A 19,578-nucleotide genomic window follows, 5' to 3' on the forward strand; every position below is an offset into this window, starting at 1 on the left:
GCTTATCTAACAGGTCATCTCTCCGCCCTGGGCATTGTTTTTAGTATTATAATGAGGGAGGAAGTAGGTGGAAGTTCAGCACTGGGGTCCATCTTGGCACAGACTGGTTTGGTACAGTCTTCACCAGTCTTCATCATCCCTCCTTTCAGTGAGCAGCCTCCCTTCGCATTCCTGTAAGCTACACTATTCAAAGGGCAGAGAGTTTTTTAGCTGTCGTAGAAGATGGACTTCTCTAAGGGCAGAGTTCTGTGGGAATGCTCGGTTTGGGTGGTTAGGGTTGAGGGGATCTGAGTCCAGATCTTCTTCTGCCTCAGGTACAGAGCAGGCAAAAATCTCTGCGCCCCCCCCCCAAAAATCCCTGCCCTCACGGAGCTGCATTTTGGGGATAGAGATAATGAGATAATGAACTAAGTGAAACGTGTAAGACAGTGTTATGCATGTTAGAATTTTAACTAATCACAGGACCCGGTTTACGAAATGCTATCAAGCAAGATAAAGCTGGAAAGAGCAGTCCTGCTGGGTTGGGCTTGAGTTTTAGAGATCAGGCAGGCCTTGGTGAGAAGGTGCCTTTGGAGGAGGTAGAAAGGTGAAAGATGTAAATATCTGGGGGAAGATCATCCAGGGCATGGAGGTTCCAGCAAGTGCAAAAGTCCTGAGGTCAGAGCATGCTGGCTATTGGAGGAACCTACAGTGGCAGAGAGAATGGAATAGAGAGAATGAAAGGTAGAGAGACAGGTCTTCTTGGCCCTTGCAGGCCATTTTAGTGCTTGAGATTTTAGTCTAAGTACAAGAGAAGCCATTGAAGGGTTTTAAGTAGGGAAGTGATGATAATCTCATTTAGCTTTTCACAAGACCATTTTGCTGTGTTGAGGACAGCCCGAAGGGAGCAAATGATGGAAGCAGAGAGACCAGTTTTTGTACGCTATTACAAAAGCCCATGAGAGATGGAAGTTGCCTGGACCAGAGGGTAGCAGTGGATGACTTCCAGAATAATTTGAAGATAGGGTAGGCTGGATTTGCTGACAGATGTGGGGTGTGAGAGAAAGAAGAGATACTTTAAGATCACTTTAAGGTTGGGGCACCTGGGTGGCTCAGTGGTTAAGCCTCTGCCTTCAGCTCAGGTCATGATCTCAGGGTCCTGGGATCGAGTCCCGAGTCGGGCTTTCTGCTCTGCAGGGAGCCTGCTTCCTCCTCTCTCTCTCTCTGCTTGCCTGTCTGCCCACTTGTGATCTCTCTCTGTCAGATAAATAAAATCTTTAAAAAAAAAAAAAAAGATCACTTTAAGGTTTCAGTCTGAGCAACTGAAAGATGAGTTGTCCTTAAGTTAGATGGGAAGACTCTGGGAGGAATGAGTTTAAAGATTAGGACTTACTGAACTCAGATGACAAGTGGAGATGTCATAAGTTCGTTGGATATTCAGAAGTCTGAGCCTGTGAATTGGGAGAGGTCTGCATAAGGCAGCCTTTAAAACAAAAGGACTGGATGCAGTGACCAGCAGAGTGGATGTAGATAGGAAGGGAAGAGTTCCAAGGACTGAGGCGTGGGACACTCCAATGTGAAGGTGTCAGGGAGAAGGCCCAGCAAAGGAGGCAGAGGCATGGACAATGAAGCGGGAGGCAAATGAAGAGGGAATGATCTCTGGAAGCCAAGTAAAGACATTATTTCAAGCAGAGAAGGGGGAGGGATTGATCAAATTGGGAAGTAGTGCTTATGGGTCTAGATAAGGTTGCAAAAGAACCAACCATTGTATGCAACATCACAACGTCTCTGGAGAATGAGGGAAGCAGTTCCACAAAGTGGCAGGAGTGAGAGCTCCAATGATTGGACTGGGTTCAAGAGAGAATTGGGAGAGAGGGACTGGAGACAGCAAATAGGGACTTTCTTTAAATCTTTTTAAAGTAATCTCTATATCCACCATGGGGCTTGAACTCATGACCCTGAGTTCAAGAGTCACATGCTCTACCGATTGAGACAGCAGCCAGGTGCCTGGGGACACTTTTTTTTTTAGAGATAGGAGAAATAAAAGCATATTTTATCCTGATGAAAAGATCTTTGCTTTTCCAGTTTCCTTTTTGCTTGTCAGGCACACTCCCCACTTCGGACTTGGGGTTTGGGTATTTGCTGTTTGTTGGAGCCCTCACAATGGGGAATCTGAACTGCCAGGAAGTGAGGATTGTGAAATCCAGCTTCTTTCATATGCAGAATGCCTCTCTTCCTCCAGCTGTTGATCCCCTGGCTTTGGGGAAACAACTGGAGATTTGGTCAAGATCCTCCAAGGAATTGCATTTCTCTCATTTGTTGTTTGTGTGGTGCTTCACATTTGTGATTGGCTGTGTCAGCTCCACAGATCGCACCTTTCCCGGTTCTGTAGGATGACAATTCTTCACGGATTCTTCATTACTCCACTTCAAAGGAATGACAGTGACCAAAGAAGTCTTAAAAACTTCATGTGAACCCGGATAGTCATAGGCTGTTCACAGAAATGTTCCTCCCTTCTGGGCACACAGTGGGAGCGTGGCTCTCAGATAAGACTGTGCAATGTGTCCTGCCCAATGAAATGCAAGCTACATGATGTTTGTCACTTCCTAGCAGAGCCGTCAAGAACCACTGAGCGGTCTATGTGTTCTTGGCTGTCGGCGACGGTGGCAGAAGCATGTGTGGAGATGAAGCCTCTGTCAGCCAGGGTCCGAGTCATAGCACCGAGTGTGGCCCCCTTACCAACCCCTGGATACACACCTCGTGTGAGAAGTGAACTAAAGTTTTATTCCTTTTGTTTTGGGACAGCAAAACCCAGCATACCCTGATGGATACAGTGCTAAGCAAAAATGAACTGATGTTCCCTTCTCTGATGAGGGAGCAGAAGGCTGGCTGAGGACAAAGCTAAGGCTGGCACCTTACACCACCTCTCCCCCCCACCTCGGTGACAGGTGTGACATTCCTCAGGCACTCCTGGCTGCCCTAAAAGGAAAACAAATAGTTAACTTGTAGAGATCATAATCCTGTAAGACAGGAGTCTCCCTGGTTTACAAATGTCCTTATCAATAGCCCAACTTCCAGAGGCAAGCAACTCAGGTCCTAAAGCCCTAACATCACCCTCCCCTCCATAAAACTGAAGGAGGCTGAGGGGAAGGAAATGTAAATAAAGTTAAATTTCTTCTAAACCTAAAGCTCATTGACAAGGATGTGTGATAGGAGAAACATGACATTCCACCAGGAAACTCCCAACTCTCTTCATGTTAGTGCCTCATTAGAGGGAAAAACAACCTTGGCTTGACAATAACCAGGCCTCCAGTATCCTGACAGTCTTCTTTACCGTGACAGCCCTTCTGAACACCCCCTTTGTCCTCACCTATCCAACTCCTGTGTATATAACCAGCCACTCCTCAGGATAGCAGGGCAGCAGCTCTTCCTGCCCACGGGTCCTGTCCCCGTGCTTTAAGAAACCACCATTTTGCACCAAAGATGTCTCAAGAATTCTTTCTTGGTCATCGGCTCAGGACCTCACCCCACTGAACCTCACCAGATTCTAGACTTCATCATTCTCCATTATAACCAGCAGAAGACCAAGTCTAGCATATGGAAGTTTCAGTTTCCCACACCAGGGGCAAAGAATACCCAGAAACAGGTGGTAAAACTTCACCTCCCAGTCAGGTCTCCGTTCAATAAAGAACGATGGAAACTATGAAATGTCTACATTGTTCTAGAAACATCTCTCTCCCAACTAGGAGGAGAACTTTTCTTCAAGAGATCTAGTTGGACTACAGAAATGAAGTTTAGTTTATTACAAGCTTTGTTCTCTGGGCCACCCACATCAGATCCTTCAGGTGTGCTCATTCCAAACACAGAGTCCTTGGTTTTGGCCTCCGAGAAGCTTCCTGTGGTTCTTAACTCCTAGGAAGTACTGTAATCTTGAGCTTGATTTATGTGTGGTCTACTACAAAATGTATTTGGTCTTTGTCCTAGGGTTTCTGCCACGAGCTGCTAAAACTCTAGAAATTTCCTGAGTGACAGGAGTGACTTGTGTTACTCATCATAAGCCTAATCTTATGCTAATGAGGTCACTTAGGGAAGGGCCCCCAGATAGGCTCAGGTCACCAGAAGACTAAGGGATTAGACCTCTTGACCAACCTCCAGAAGCAGATGTGGGGGAGGGTGCTGGAAATTGAGCCCTATAAACTCTTGCACAGAGAGACTGAGAGAGCTTCTGGGTTGGTGAACACGTGGGAACATTGGGAGGATGGCATGCCCGCACCCCTCCCCTTCCTTGTCCTGTCACTTACTTTTGGTTGTTCTTGAGTTATAGCCTTTATAATAAGCAGGCACACGTGTTTTCTGGAGTCTGGGAGCCTTTCTAGCAAATTATCTAACTTAAAAGGGAAGGGAATTGTGGGACATCCCTTTCCCCGCCAATTTTATAGTCATGTTGGAAGTGTGGGTAACCTGGGACCCAGTCTGTGGGACTGGCATTTGAAGTGAGAGAGGGCAGTCTCATGGGAGTGACAATAACTCTGGGTAGTGTTAGAACGAACCAAATTGTAGGACATCGGGTTGGTATCCAGAGAATCATAGAATTGGCTGTGGGTGTTGGAAAACACCCTAGAGATAGATATGCTACCCCCATAACACTTTAGTATAATTTCTGGTATTTTTTAGAGATTTTATTTGAGAGAGAGCGAGAGAGCATGACAGTGGGGAGGGCAGAGGGAAAGGGAGAAGCAGGCTCCTTATTGAGCAGGGAGCCTGATATGGGGGCTCGATCCCAGGACCCTGGCATCATGACCTGGGCCGAAGGCAGATGCTTAACTGAGTCACCCAGGCGTCCCTTCTGGGTTGTTTCTGGTTAGGTTTTTTGTTTTGGCACGTGTCAGCAGGGGGAGGCTCAGAGGCAGAGAGAGAGAAAACCTCCAGCAGACTCCCCACTGAGCACAGAGCCTTGCAGCAGGGTCTCCATCCCACAACCCTGAGAAATTATGACCGGAGGGGAAACCAAGAGTCAGAGGCTTAACTGACTGAGGCCTCAAGGCACCCACTGCAGTGTATGTTCCGCAGAATGTCTGATGGCCTTTACACATGCATCAATATTACAGAAGAAATGTTAGTGTAAGAGACAAATCATAATTCTGCATAAAAGAATTTTATTTAGTGGTCAGATCCCAATGAATAATGCCAGTCACTGCTTGATTCTGCTAAAATGTGCTATTTAGATATACTTAAGAAAGTATACAGTGCATCACCAAAAGCTGTTTAATTTGGATTGTGCAGAGTAAAAGAAAACTTCATAAGTCTTTGTTTTCTGATTAAAATTTCTTAAAATATAAAAATGAAAAAACAAACCCAAAAGCAGTATTCAAAAATAATAAATGTCACCTTGGACTATGTACAGTAAGATGCCTCTTTCGTAGCAGAATGTTCTCGGCTTCTTGATTCTTTCCTCACATTTCACGTATCCCTCGTAGGGGTTCTCATCCCCATCTGCTCCTACTCTCGGATTTCTTCCATTCCTGCTTGCTTGAAACAGTCATCTGCTCGCTCATCTATGACTCTTTCTCTGGTACTCCTTTCTCCTGCTCTTAAACTACCAGTCATTCTATTGAACAGACATTTGTTCAGCACCCATACGTGCCAGGCACTGTGCTGGGAGGCAGAGAGAAACACAGAGATGAAAAGTCATGAACCCCTTCCTCAAGAGTCCAAGTCTGGGTTGAATTAAAAAAACAGCGTTTTTCACATTACATTCCATGAGGTCCCAGGCTCCTGGGAAGTACATTTGGGGACTTTCTGAAACAAAGTGCATTCATGGAGAGTCTGTCAACATGGCCCACTGCAGGGCATTTTGAACTTAGAATTCTGCTCTTTATGAAGCACGGCCCCAAAAGCCGAGGCCTCCAGTTTGCGTTTTAAACTCTGTGCAGGTGGAAAGTGTATGTTGGGCAGCAGGGGATCAGCCGTGCCGGTTTTGGGCGGGAAGGGGTGATCGTTTAGCTGGTTTCTATAAATCCCAAGTATGAAAAAGCCCTTAAGCCACCTCCCCGCCCCAATCAAATACTAAATTTGAGCTACAGATACATGTTAAGAAGCTCTCCCTTGATCTGGACTTGTAACAAGATACTCTAAGACTCCTTTTATAAATGTCCAGCAGGAGCTCTTTTTATTACCTCCACAAATATTTCTTTGTGCTTTTCTGTGAACATTTTCTTAGCTTTGAACCTTTTAAAAAGCAGCAAATGAAGCCTGCAGGTCACCTTTTTTTTTTTTTTTCTTTTATCATGGTTGAACCCAAAACAAGCTTAGCTCTTGCACTTGGCCTACATCTTCTTTGTCCATGGGCCTCAAGAGACCCACGGTAGTTACTTAAAGAAAAAAAGAAGGCAAACTATGAACTATGAAACAAAAGCTGTACATAGCATACTACAGAAGCAAAAACGACCCCACACCCTCACTGCCCCCATCTTGTCCCATGCCTGGCAGACCACACCCCTACAAATATTCACATTTGGAAATAGTTCTCAGTCACAGTAAAGTCCAAATCACGGTGATGGGCTTGTAGCCTACTCCTCTCCTTGACTCCACACGGCCGACCACCGAACCATGGTGAAAGGAGTTAAGTTCCAGACCCCAGACCTTTCCATGGGTTACAGGGGTCCCATCACTGCAGTTTCCATCCAGTCAGATGATCCGCAGTCCATTCAGGAGTCTGAGCGCCAGATTCAGAACTTCCTCATGAGCTGGGTCCAAGCCCTTTGGATCTGAAGGCCACTTTGGGAGTTGGCATTATTCCCGTGTTACATTTGGCCCGCCCTACTCTGTGGCAGGGAGATCACGAAGTCTGAAACGTGTGAGAGAATGAGAACAGCAGGGATAACTGGGAGAGAGAGGGAAAGGAGAAGTGATCATGCACAGGCTTCTGGCTCTGTCGTGCATATGTTTTCAGTGTAACAGCATGTATTTCGACACATAAGGGCTTGTGCTTTTCCATTAAAGACATACCTTGCCCTGAAAAGCTCATTTGGCAGATGTGGCCATGAACGTGTGGGTGGAAAATGTGTGAAGAGGTTCTGTACCGAGTCCCGTGGGTGTGTCCTTCCGGCTCCTCCCCCCAGCGCACCCACCTCACCGGCAAGGAGAAGCTGACGGGTTACACCTGGTCGGTTTGATACTCAGAAGCTTCCGACAGGCTTTCGGAGAAGCTCAGGAAATTCTCCTGGTACTCGGAACACACAATCTCGTAGCGGTAATGCCGGAACTCCACAGCAAAGGTGCCAAAGTAAGACAGGAAGCACATGACCAGTCCCCACTGGACCCGGGCCGCATACATGTGGATGCCTTGGGCCATGAGGATGAAATCTGGGGAGCAGCAGTCAAGGAAAGGACCCCCATCAGCCGCATCGAAACTGGGCTCTTTTCTGGACAGGGACAAGTGACAAGAACGTCTCGCTCCCCCCCCCCCCCCCACCTCAGAACTCGGCTTGACGGCTTGCTGAACTCGCCACCTGCATGAATAACTCGAACTCACAGTACCAAGCTCTGCCTTCGTGCAGGACAGGTGTCTAGGGGCTTGCATGAAAAATCTAACTTAATCCTCACAGCAACCCTATTATCACCGGTTCATTTAAAAATGGGGAAACTGAGCCCAAATGGACCCTTCCTGCGGTCACAGAGGTGTTAACCGGTAGAGCTGGAATTCAAATGCTCCGACTCCCAGGCCAAGCAGGCAGCTCTCCCGCCGCCTAATAATCTGTGAGGTTAGCCAGAGGATTACAATTCAAAAAAAAAAAAAAAAAAAAGTCGGCCAGAAAAATAAATGTATGTTTTTAAAGACCAGTGCGTGTGGCCGTGGATTCGCCGTCATCGTTCTACCTGCAGAAACCGTCCCGAACACACGAAATCACTAGCGACCGACACCGAAGCTCCTGACACCGCGGAGATGGCGCGTCTTCCTTCTGTCCAGCTCCCTGTCAGGACAGCGACTGAGGCTCCGCGACCTGATCTCCGAGGAGCGTCCGCGCTGCCGCGCCGCCGCAACATGCGGTGGCAGTGGGGACACGAGGCGTCAAGGCTACAGTCCGGAGCCAAGGGGCCAGGCCCTAAGTACGTTCGTCAGGAAACACAGAAGCTCCCGGAGTCAGCGCTGCCCACAGGCCTTACACTGGCACCTGGTAGTCTGCAGAGAGCAGGCGCCGGTGCAGCGGCTGCGGCTTCGCACAAGGCCCGGACCCGCCCCCGCCCCGAGGACCCAGCGGGGCTCCGAGCGCTCAGAAACGACGGGGCGGGGCTGGTAGACGCTGAAAATGCGAACTGATGCGAGCCTCCGCTGGTCCTCGGGGGGAGGCTCCGCACCGCGGCCGCGCAGGGCTGCGGGAGCCGCGGGGGAAGGGCTGGGCCTCTCATGCCCGCAGCACAGTCTCACCTGTCACTCACGGAACACCTCGTCACGCGGCCGCCGAAGCACCGTTCCCGGCTGGACTCTCCCGGTCTTGTCCTCTGAGGTGCTGCACAACCTCGAACACCCGGGCAAGCGGCCATTCGTGAGGAAAGAGGAAGCGAAGGCCCCGAGCTGCGGTACCTGCCGGCGTCTCCGAGCCACCGCCCGTGTCCCCCACGCGACAGGGTGCGGCGAGAGCTCCAGCCGTGCCTGAGCTGGAGCCGCGATCCCGGCGCACAGCGCGTGGCCTGTGCCTACTGCTGTCACACGAGGATTAAGAGCGGAGCCTCGGAAAGGGCTTCAGTGGCGCCGGCACGTGCTGCTTAATCAGCGTCGCCGACCACGTGCCGGACGTCCTCGGCTTAGCTCCCCGTCCCACCAGCTAGGAACCCTGTTCGCTTCCTGTCGGGTGGCGGGGGAGGCCCTGTTGGAGTGAACACTGACGAGCGGGGAGGTGGGTCACCGCCCCCCCCCCCCCCCCCCCCCGCGCTGGACTGGTCTCGCGGGATTGGGCGGGGTTTCTCGCGGTTTCCCAGCCCGCCGCTGACTGCGGGGGAGGTTCCCAGGGTGCGACGCGGGAGGCCGGCCGCGTTCTCCTTTTGCCAGTTAAGTGACGCGAAATAACCGCGGCCTTAATCAAGTCGCGAATTAACCTTGTTTTAAGAGGGAAGGGAAAACCGCCGCCATCTCGCTGCGCATCCGGTGCCCTCCGTCACGGGGATGCCGTCCCCACAGACAGGATCTGGAGGCGCCGGAGCCCGCGTCACGCGCGCTTCCCCGCGTCCTCTCTGGGTGAGGAACGCGGCCGCGCGCTTTCGTCCTCCTCGCCCTCAGGGTCGGCGTCGGTCACACGCAGACGGTCCGCCCGGGGCGCTTACCGGCCTCTCCCCGCACTGAAAGGATACAGAGGACCACGCAGAGGGTGACGGAGGCGGCGAGCACCACGCGCGGGACGCCCACTCTCCGCCCTTCGTTCTTGATGTTCACCCTGAGCGTCAGGGCGGCCTGGATCCAGCAGGTCAGCGTGCCGAAGCCGAAGGTCAGGGACGTGCCGACATTGTGGATCTCCTCGTCGTTCGTGAGCTGGGGGCGGGCAGAGGGGGCGCGTGAGAGGGAGACGTGCAGGGATGGGTCCGCCCGGGGAGGACTGGGCGGGCCTTCGTCGTCGCCGGCTCTTGGCGTGTATTCTCGGGCCTGAAGGCAGACGGGCCGCCCCAGGCCTCGGAGCACGCGTGCGGCGCGGGAGTCCGTTTCCCGCACGCGTGCGCAGGCGCAGGAGGAGCCGTGACAGCCGCGACGGGGCCGTCGGGGTCTGCGTCCTCCACATGGGGCGACGCCTGGACCACCGCGTCGCTACGGACGGAACATGCCTGGCTGCGGTGGGCAGGGCGGGGTGCGGGGCGCTGCGGAGTGTTCCTCTTATGAGAGAGCTGCCACCCAAGAGCTCCCCGCACTCGCAGACCCGCCAGCGGACATTCGTGTCCGAACTCTCCCTTTCACGCACTGAACGGGCTGAAGGACACCTGTCCTCGCGATTCCATTTTGAGCGTCACAGACGCGAACTCCAGATCATCGCCTACGGATGTCAGAAAGTACACGGGCCCCTTTTGCTTAAGTGCAGTGGTCTTGGGGCGCCTGGGGCGCTCAGTCAGTTGAGCCTCTGTCTTCTGCTCGGGTCATCATCTCAGAGTCCTGGGATCGAGCCCCGCATCATGCCCACTGCTTAGCGGGGAGCCTGCTTCTCTGTCTCCCCCGCCCTGGCTTGTGCTCTATTTCTCAAATAAATAAATAAATAAAATAATCTAAAAAAAAAAAAATATATATATATATATACACACACACTGCCCCCTTAAAACATCTTTAGCAATTTTATATATATATATATATATATTCTTTTTAATGTGTTATTTTTTATTTGACAGAGACAGTGAGAGAGGGAACACAAGGGGAGTGTGAAAGGGAGAAGCAGGCTCCCCACTGAGCAGGGAGCCCGATGTGGGGCTTGATCCCAGGACCTTGGGACCATGACCAAGCCAAAGGCAGACGCTTAACTGACTGAGCGACCCAGGTGCTCCGGATCTTACTTTAAATAACAATTCCTCGGGGCGCCTGGGTGGCTCAGTGGGTTAAGCCGCTGCCTTCGGCTCAGGTCATGATCCCAGGTCCTGGGTTCGAGCCCCACATCGGGCTTTCTGCTCAGCATGGAGCCTGCTTCCTCCTCTCTCTCTGCCTGCCTCTCTGCTTACTTGTGATTTCTCTCTGTCAAATAAATAAATAAAATCTTTAAAAAAAAATAACAATTCCTCAAATTAAATTTTATTTTTAGGAAATTGGTTTTCCATGCTATACACAGTCTATTCATTTATTATCTTAAACTTAATTTTAAAAATAGATTATATAATTACATGGTTCAAACTTTAAAAAATGATGGAGTACAGATGGAAAAGTCTGTCTCCCATCCCATACGCTAGCCACTTGGTTTCCTCACAGGCAACTAAGGTGTTGTTTATTGTGTGTTCTCTGTACATTTTCTAGAAAGTGTTCTTCATATGTCATGTGATCACTCATGGTTTTGAGTATTTGTGGTTCACCAAAACAACCCAATCTCTGGACTTCAGGAAAGACCGAAAAGTCCCCTCAGTAACTTCCATCCAGGCCCTGGTTGAGAGAATTGGTAGTGAGCATTGGACAACATGCTAGTCCCTGCAGCACAGACCGGCACAGCCACTCAGGTCTGGCTTGATATGGGATGGGGCCTAGAGTAGTAGAACAATGAGTGGGATTGCCCATTGATTCAAAACTCATTATTCCACTGCCTCTCTGTTTCAGGTGGAATGCTGGGGAACGAGTTATCCTGATATAATGAATTATCAGGACTGAGGGGTGGAACAAGAGACAGTCTTAGAAAATCCACTACCATATTTTTTTGAATGCCTGTGCCATTTGGATTTTACCCCACAGACAAGGAGAGGTGTGAGGATGGAGGAAGTTTCTCACTAGGGTATAAAACACAGGTTGGAGGACAGTGTGAAGAGAACGGAGCCAGGGGAACTGTTCCAGTGCAGGGGGGCTCCTCGTCTGTCTTACAGATGGAGTCGTTCGAGTCAAGAGGCAGATGATGATATTAGCAAGGGATTTTTTTTTTTTTTTTAAAGTAGGCTCTATGTCCAGTGTGGAGCCCTGCACAGGGCTTGAATTCATGGCCCTGAGATCAACACCTGAGCGGAGATCAAGAGCCAGATACTCAACCAACTGAGCCATCCAGGCGCCCCTAGGGAACTTATTACTAAATGTTGTAACCTTGGGCTTCTAAACGTCTGGGAGGAAGAGTTAGCACTAGGAGATCTTTATACAAGTCTTACGTGTTCTAGAGAAATTCTGGTTTTCAAACTTGAGTCCCACGTGAGCTTGCTCATATGAAATGTGAGCTTTCATCCAAAAAGGATGTTCAGTGTTTAATTTTAGAAAGGCCACGATCCTATTCGTTTTCTAGAAAGTTCCATTACGAGACAGTTTGTTCTGAGAAAAAGAGTAAAGCACTTTGAAATCCTTTGTAGAAGATATACAGCGATTGCAGAGGCTACTTCTCCCCGGAGCTGTGCTGTCCTCCCAGTGCAGAGGGAGCACCCTCACACGTGCGGCGTGAACACAGGCACACAGGGGCGAAGACCAGAAGGACTGACTGCTGGAGGATCTGTGCTTATTAGGAAGCACGATTAGCATTATTGAAAAGATTCATGCAGAATCAGTGGCTATGACCATCCTCTAGGCGAAGAGGGAGAAGGAGGTGAAAAAGGCCAAATGAAGTACCTGAAAATTACCAAGTAAGGTCATTCCAAAGGAAGCCAGGCACAGCGCCACCAATCCACTAATATTCAGCCATGGATTTAAAACCTTGGGTTTCAGTTGTATGAAGCGCAGAACAGCTACCACAAGAGCTGGGGATAAAAAAAAAAAAAGGTTATCATTTAAAAATCTAAACCATGCAGCTAGACTCAGAGGCAGAGTTCTGAAGCCCCAATGTGCAAAACTAAACTTTTCACCATGGTGCAGTTTTACATCTCTGAAATGGCAGATAGCTTTTAAAAGAAATTTTTCACGTGATGCTTATGATTATTTGGATGTTTTATTATGCCTGTCCTGAGGGAGGCAGAGAGGAGCTGAAGCGGCCGTGCTGTATGTTATTTGAGGGGTGCAAGGATGACAGAGCTGCCACAAGGGTGGTTCTCAGAGTTCTCAAAAGCAAGGTCTGCCCACAACCCACTGGCTTAGGAGAACATCGCAGAGGCCTTGACGCAACAATTATGACAGGGAGAAAGACAAGCCATGGCTCGGAATTCATGAATTCACCGCCCCTTTAGTTTCACAGTTAGGGGAAGGAAGACACAGGGAAGAAGGCAGGATCCACATCCAGACACGGCGGCTGGTCCCTGTGCCAGAAATCATTCCTGGGGACACAAAGAAGACAAGGCAAGTGTACAAATCCCTTGATTGCTGGTTTATTCCCTCCTCCCTCTAATTCTGTGTGTCCACTGGACACACAGTGGAGGTGTCCACTGTCAGGACAAGGATAGTTGATCTAACTTAGAGGTGTTACAGTAATGATTTAGCTGATTATATTAAGAAAGCTTGATTCTTCAGTGATGTTACTTACTTTATTTTTAAAATTTTATTTTTTAAAAAGATTTTATTGAGAGAGTGAGAGAGCATGAGGGTGGGGAGAGGGAGAGGGAGAGAAGCAGGCTCCCTGCTCAGCAGGGAGCCCAACGTGGGACTCTATGTGGGGCTCAATCCCAGGACCCTGGGACTGTGACCTGAGCTGAAGGCAGATGCTTAACCAACTGAGCCACCCAGGCGCCCTGATGTTAACTTACTTTAGAAGACCACTCCATCTTTTGAAGCAGATTGTTACGGGAGAATCAGAAAGGTTGAAGGAATTACCTAGATTTAAACCTGACTCTTTTTTTAAGGTTTTATTTATTTAAGTAATCTCTATACCCCATGTGGGGCTCGAACTCACAACCCTGCAATCAAGAATCACATGCTCTTCTGACTGAGCCAGCCAGGCATGCCTCAAACCTGACTTCTAATAGTAATCTTCAGGACAGTACATACTCAAGCCACGAATATAAGAATCCCCTTTTATTAACTGCTTAGTGCAGGGGTATTTTCATATTTCTACAAAAAGCTGGGGAGTTTAGTCTTTGAATAAGAGGAAAAAGTGCTTGCAGCTAATATGAATTATATCTACATATAAGGAAATGAACTTTCTACTTCCTACGACAATTTATTCTGACATTAAGGTTTAACAGGGAAGATGACTAGAAATTCAAGAATTATCCTATTTATATCGCAATTAAATAGGTAATTAGTTGCTAAAAGTTTTTATCTTCTTTTTTTTTTTTAAAGATTTTATTTATTTATTTGTCAGAGAGAGAGAAAGAGAGAGAAATCACAAGTAGGCAGAGTGGCAGGCAGAGACAGAGGGAGAAGCAGGCTCCCTGCCGAGCAAGGAGCCCGATGTGGGACTTGATCCCAGGACGCTGGGATCATGACCTGAGCTGAAGGCAGCCGCTTAACCAACTGAGCCACCCAGGCGTCCCTTTTATCTTTATTATAGGCCCTATTAGGAGTCATTAATAAAGAAAACTTGTCTATAAATTTGCATTTCCTAAATCTGCTGAATGTCATAGGTTTCAAGCTGCAAAGTTAAGCTCAGCAAGTTGATTTTCAGTTCCAAGTATCTCTGATCCAAGAGTGGAATACAACTTGGTTAAGATTTGCATTTTAGAAACAAAATAGCAGTAAGCCATAATTTTTAAAATCGCAGATTGTTCAGCTCTGATTTAGCTTTTAGTATATTTATGTTTTATCTAATTCCCACTGGAGTTCATAGAATTTATAAATGACACTTGAGTTGAAAGAGTCCAAACCTAATGGTTTGAAGGACTTAGTTAGAAGTTGTGATATATCTGATGTCTAGTAATAATGACAACAAGTATCCTAGAGGGTGAAAAACTCAGCACAACTTCTTCTGCTTTCTAGGATGGGCACAGGAGGAAGAAGCAGACAGAAGAAATTTCACATAAGCCCTCTGACACAAAGTGATCAGATTAAAGCAGTCACTAGATTAAGACCAGAAGCCTCAACACAGGGCACCATGGGAGACACTTGCTATTAATTGTGTGTGGATATTAGGACATAATGACAAAATACCCAGATAGCACATTTCATTTATTTTAAAAGTGACTAGTGAGTGGCTCAGTTAAGCAGCTGCCTTCTGCTCAGGTCATTATCCCAGGGTCCCAGGATGGAGGCCAGCATCAGGCTCCCAGCTCAGCAAGGAGCCTGCTTCTCTCTGCTGCTCCCCCTCTGTTTGTACTCAATTTCTCTCTGTCAAATAAATAAATAAAATCTTTAAAGATTTTTTTTTTAATTTATTTATTTGTCAGAGAGAGAGGGAGAGAGAGCAAGCACAGGCAGACAGAATGGCAGGCAGAGGCAGAGGGAGAAGCAGGCTCCCCGCCAAGCAAGGAGCCCGATGTGGGACTCGATCCCAGGACGCTGGGATCATGACCTGAGCCGAAGGCAGCTGCTTAACCAACTGAGCCACCCAGGCGTCCCAATAAATAAAATCTTAAAAAAAAAAAAGATTTTTATTTATTTGACAGAGAGAGAGATCACAAGTAGGCAGAGAGGCAGGCAGAGAGAGGGAAACAGGCTCCCCGCTGAGCAGAGAGCCTGACTCGGGGCTCGATCCCAGGACCCTGAGATCATGACCTGAGCTGAAGGCAGCGGCTTAACCCACTGAGCCACCCAGGCACCCCAAATAAATAAAAATATTTAAAAACAACTTAAAAATATTAAAATGACTAGTGGAAAGTATTATTCTAACAGCTCTCCGGATGTCATTTAGGTTGGGGGGGATAGGATGGTACTAGAACTTTGGCTTAAGCCCTAACCTACTGCTGAAGCAGACACAGATGGCTTTCCATATTGACCTATCTGGTCAGTTTGTTTCCCTGTTCCCAGAGCAAGAGGGTCAGTGGCCATATTCTGTGCTACTAATTTCTTCCTAGTAAACACAGGACATGTGTCATCATCTGGTCCCAGCCTTCCCCCTTGTAATATTATGATAAATCATCTGGTCATGAACAGATGATGAAATTAAGCAGGAAACAGAAACCTATTTGAAGACATGAATTCAACCCAACAGTCCTAACTTCCAGAACAGCAGTCCAAACACCACACTCTGCCCTCTTTACCTACTAACACCATTATTAATCAGCTCTGACTAGGCAAATTTTCCTTTAAAGATAGATTGTATGGGCAACTGGCTGGCTCAGCCAGTGGAGCATGTGACTCCTGATCTCAGTGAGTTCAGGCCCCATGCTGATCATAGGGGCTGCACTGAAAAAAAAAAAAGATTCTAATTGAAGTTTTAAGGTGGAGAGTATAAGCTTCTGGTCCTTTTAACAGTTTTATTAGCAGGTTTAATGGAGGCAGATTCAGATTATTGGTTACAAAGTCCTTTTCAACCAAGTAGTGATTTAAATATACATGCTTGAAAAAGACTTCAGGGTAGTGGGATGATTTCAAAGCTGTCTTTATATATGCTGACCAATTTTATACTACATTAATGTTCTGATCAGAAGATATGTCTTTTAGTTTCATTAAAAATTTTAGATTTTAGGGGCACCTGGGTGGCTCAGTTGGTTAAGTGTCTGCCTTCCACTCAGGTCATGATCCCAGGGTCCTGGGATCAAGCCCCGCATTGGGCTCCCTGCTCAGTGGGGAGTTTGCTTCTCCCTCTCCCATTCCCCCTGCTTGTGCTCTCTCTCTCCCTCTCTTTCTCTGTCAAATAAATAAAATCTCTAAAAGAAATTTTTAGATTAACAGTTTTAGAAAAGATTATTAAAACCTACTCTTCTGTTGTTTATGGTATTTGGAATAGTCCTTTGCTATATAAGTATCCCCTATTATATATTTTAAGAGAACACAGAAAGTAGAATAATTGCCTATTTCCTATACTAAATTTTTTACTGTGAGGCTGACTGGAGCTTTATTTGTATTTATTTATTTGCTTTTGAAGTGGGCTCCACGCCCCCCCTGTGGGGCTTGAACTCACAACCCTCAGGTCAAGAGTCCCACACTCCACTGACCAAGCCAGCCAAGCACTCCTGGTTGGGCTTTTAAACCTGAAACCCCAAATAGCAGCTCTTCCTCACAGTACTAAACTGGTGCCTGGCCAGATGCTTTTTTCATTTGTTTAGTTTTATTGTTTATGCATCAATAATTCCTATTTATGACTGCAGTAGAACACGGCAATCAATGTGTTTTCGTTGAAGTGGCGGGGGGGGGTAGCAGCTGCTGTTGGTGACAGAAATCATCCCGCTATCAGCTTTATCCTCACAACAGACAGAAAAGATTATTCCTTTCGAGAAATTTGTCTTAGGTCTCCTCCCCCACCTGCTCCCGGGGTGGGGAATAAAAATGTGGATTCGGGACAAAGTGCATAACTAATTGCGTAAAGAAAATAATTGAGTTCGGTCATTGATCAGTACATCAAATGACAGAAGATCTTTGCTAGCGATTTTAATAAATGCTGCCCTGACTCATCTGTAAATCTCGATGGCTGCCAAAAAGCAGCGACTTATAGGCAGTCCGGGTTGTCCTTAAAGCCAGTAATGCTGTCTACAGCAACAGTCTGAGGTCTAGCAGGGACTGGCCTGGGAAGACGAAGCCTCCTCCATTTTGAGCAGGAATCATTAGTAAATGGATTCTTTTTCACTCCCAGGGTTGATAAATAATTGTTAGTTTCCTCCCACTGTACACTAATCTTCATCAGTCTTGTGTCTACCAGATGGCACCAAAAATGACAGAAGATAATAAAGAATACCTCAGAGCGAGAGCTAGTAAGGGCTTAAGTGTCTCTTGCTGGAATGGGAGGACCAGCGGGTCAGATGATGACGAATGTCATCTGGAAGAGGGGAGCTGGTTTTCATTACTTTGTTTTTGGAAATGCTTTTCTAATTAGTTAATCATAAGCTTTATAACTGGATACATTTGTGAGCTGTGCAAATTGGCATTTTGAAGAGTACACACTAAAGACTATGGGGAAATATCATATTGTCTTCAGAACGTGAAGGAAGCAGTATGTGGCTTCCAGCATGTTCATTGGTGTCTTTAAAGCCCAAATGGAGGACAAACAGCTTGTGACAGCTTTTTAATAAGGACAGTCTCCTGTGTCTTGTGAGTAGATGAGGTGGTATTTGCAAAGCACTTAGCATTGTGCCTGGAATATGGATGACTGCTATTAATTATTGTTATTACTGCGCCCCGTGGGGAAGATCATATGATGAGTAGGTTCCAACCTTCAGGCCTACGTGGTATGACTGCAGGCAAACTGGGAAAGGTCCCTGACCCTGGGATTCAAGAAATCTCTCTCTCTCTCTGGCCTTTGTGTTCTCTTAAATGCAAATAGCTCTTTAGCAGTCAGTTAGGCCTTGGTGTCAAGAGTAGGGGAAAAAAGTGAGAATTAAACCTCGTGGTAGCTGAGGCTGACGGCAGGGAAGACAAAACCTGACTGGCTGGGACTGAACTGGTACCCAAGTATGTGTCAGCTGTAGCAACTACCGCCTTTTCCAGAACTGGGGAATAGCCAGGACATGAAAATCCTGCCTACCAAGGGCATGACAAGGAGAGCTTCTTCCAGACTCAGCAACTTCGGCATGAGGGTTGCTGACCTCCTCCTTAGTGGTGGCCTGGCAGTCCATGCCTTCCAGAAGACTTCCTGCTCAGGCAAATGGGCTATGTTCTGGGGACACCTGGGTGGTGAAAGGTTTTGACCCACACAGAGTTAGCTCCAGAGAGGAACTTAAGTAACTGTAGCCAAGTCCCCCAGTGTGCTTCTCATCGAACTCCACAGGTTCAAGAGAGGCATTTTGGGCCTCCTGCAGAACGTTCTCCATGTTTCTCATGTTTTGAGCCTTCTAAGATTGTGCCCGTGTTGCCTATTGGACCAACCATCTCCCTTGATTTTCCAGTAATTTCTATAGGTCTTTCCTTTTCCTACAGCAAACATTAAAAAATATCTTAAGAATGAGTAGGATTTTTTGGGATGGCGTTCTACATAGAATAACAGGTCATCTCTTTGGGGGACAGGTGCTACCAAGGCTGAAATTCTCACCATCCAAAAGAACTATTTCCAGAAAACTGTTGTTGAAAAATTTAGCTGTCACTGGCCCATCCCCTACAACATGCAAATGATGATATTAGCTGACCCTCTGAGGAGATTGGTCTTGGGGAGATGGTATACGAGGGGGAAGTGGAAAGGGACAGAGATGATGGCTGGTTCCTTTGATCCTCGGAAGGAAACACTCACAGAACAAAGGGGACATGATATGAAATGATGGTCTTGGGCCCTGAAGGGAAAGTAGGGAACGGGGACCAGACCTGAGTACCAAAGATTTCTTCTTCTTTTTTTTAACCTACATCTCCGTTTACCATCTTGGTATGTGTATATATGTACAGGAGACCGCGTCACCCATGTTCATGTTGGCCTGGGGATTTAAAGACAGTGTCTCCACGTCAATATTTATCACAAAGCCTATGCATTTGTCATCCTTGCCAGTGAAGAAATACATTCTTTTTAATGCAAATGTATTGCACCACACTACATTCTCATGTGGGAATTTTATGACAATCTCATAGTATTTCATGTGGCAAAAAACATAATGTCAAGGATACACTGAAATGATAAAGATGATAAGGGGAAGAGAAGATGTAAGGTAAGCAGGGTGAACCCGAAAGTATGAGAAAAAGACCCTCGAAACAAAAAGCCAGCATTAGCATAACTGACGTGATACAACACCAAATTAACCGCTAAGCCCACCATGCTTTTGATGTTTGGAAGGATTTAAAATAAAAAAGAAAGCTACCGAAGCTCATGAAGCCCTCTTTCAGCCCGCTTACCTAGGAAGGCTGCCATGTTCATGACTTGACTAAACACGCAGCTTGCTGGGGGCTCGTCACCTGCAATACTTGAAAATGATGTCGTGTTTCATTATCACCATATGAAAACCTGTCACCCACAACGGGCTGAACGCCTGTGTCCCTTCAGAATTCATACGTCAAGATCCCAACCCTCAATGAGA

The 19,578-nt window shown here is 47.4% G+C and overlaps 1 protein-coding gene across 7 annotated transcripts in view; it reads right to left on the minus strand.

The window, feature by feature from the left end:
- Positions 1 to 5,112: 5,112 nt before the first annotated feature.
- TMEM150C (transmembrane protein 150C) overlaps positions 5,113 to 19,578 on the minus strand; it is a 75,983-nt gene continuing 61,517 nt past the window's right edge. For 5 of the 7 annotated variants that reach the window (XM_047719684.1, XM_047719679.1, XM_047719686.1 and 2 more), the window contains 4 exons: positions 19,397 to 19,464; positions 12,233 to 12,360; positions 9,328 to 9,505; positions 5,113 to 7,344 (listed from right to left, as the gene is read on the minus strand). In XM_047719684.1, the coding sequence (XP_047575640.1) occupies positions 7,136 to 7,344; positions 9,328 to 9,505; positions 12,233 to 12,360; positions 19,397 to 19,464 (583 nt within the window). In that variant the 3' untranslated portion in view covers positions 5,113 to 7,135. The remainder of the gene's footprint in view (positions 7,345 to 9,327; positions 9,506 to 12,232; positions 12,361 to 19,396; positions 19,465 to 19,578) is intronic. The other 2 variants (XM_047719683.1, XM_047719682.1) reach the window with 2 other exon arrangements.

This window comes from Lutra lutra, chromosome 2 (genome assembly GCF_902655055.1).
Source record: "Lutra lutra chromosome 2, mLutLut1.2, whole genome shotgun sequence".
Taxonomy (NCBI): domain Eukaryota; kingdom Metazoa; phylum Chordata; class Mammalia; order Carnivora; family Mustelidae; genus Lutra; species Lutra lutra.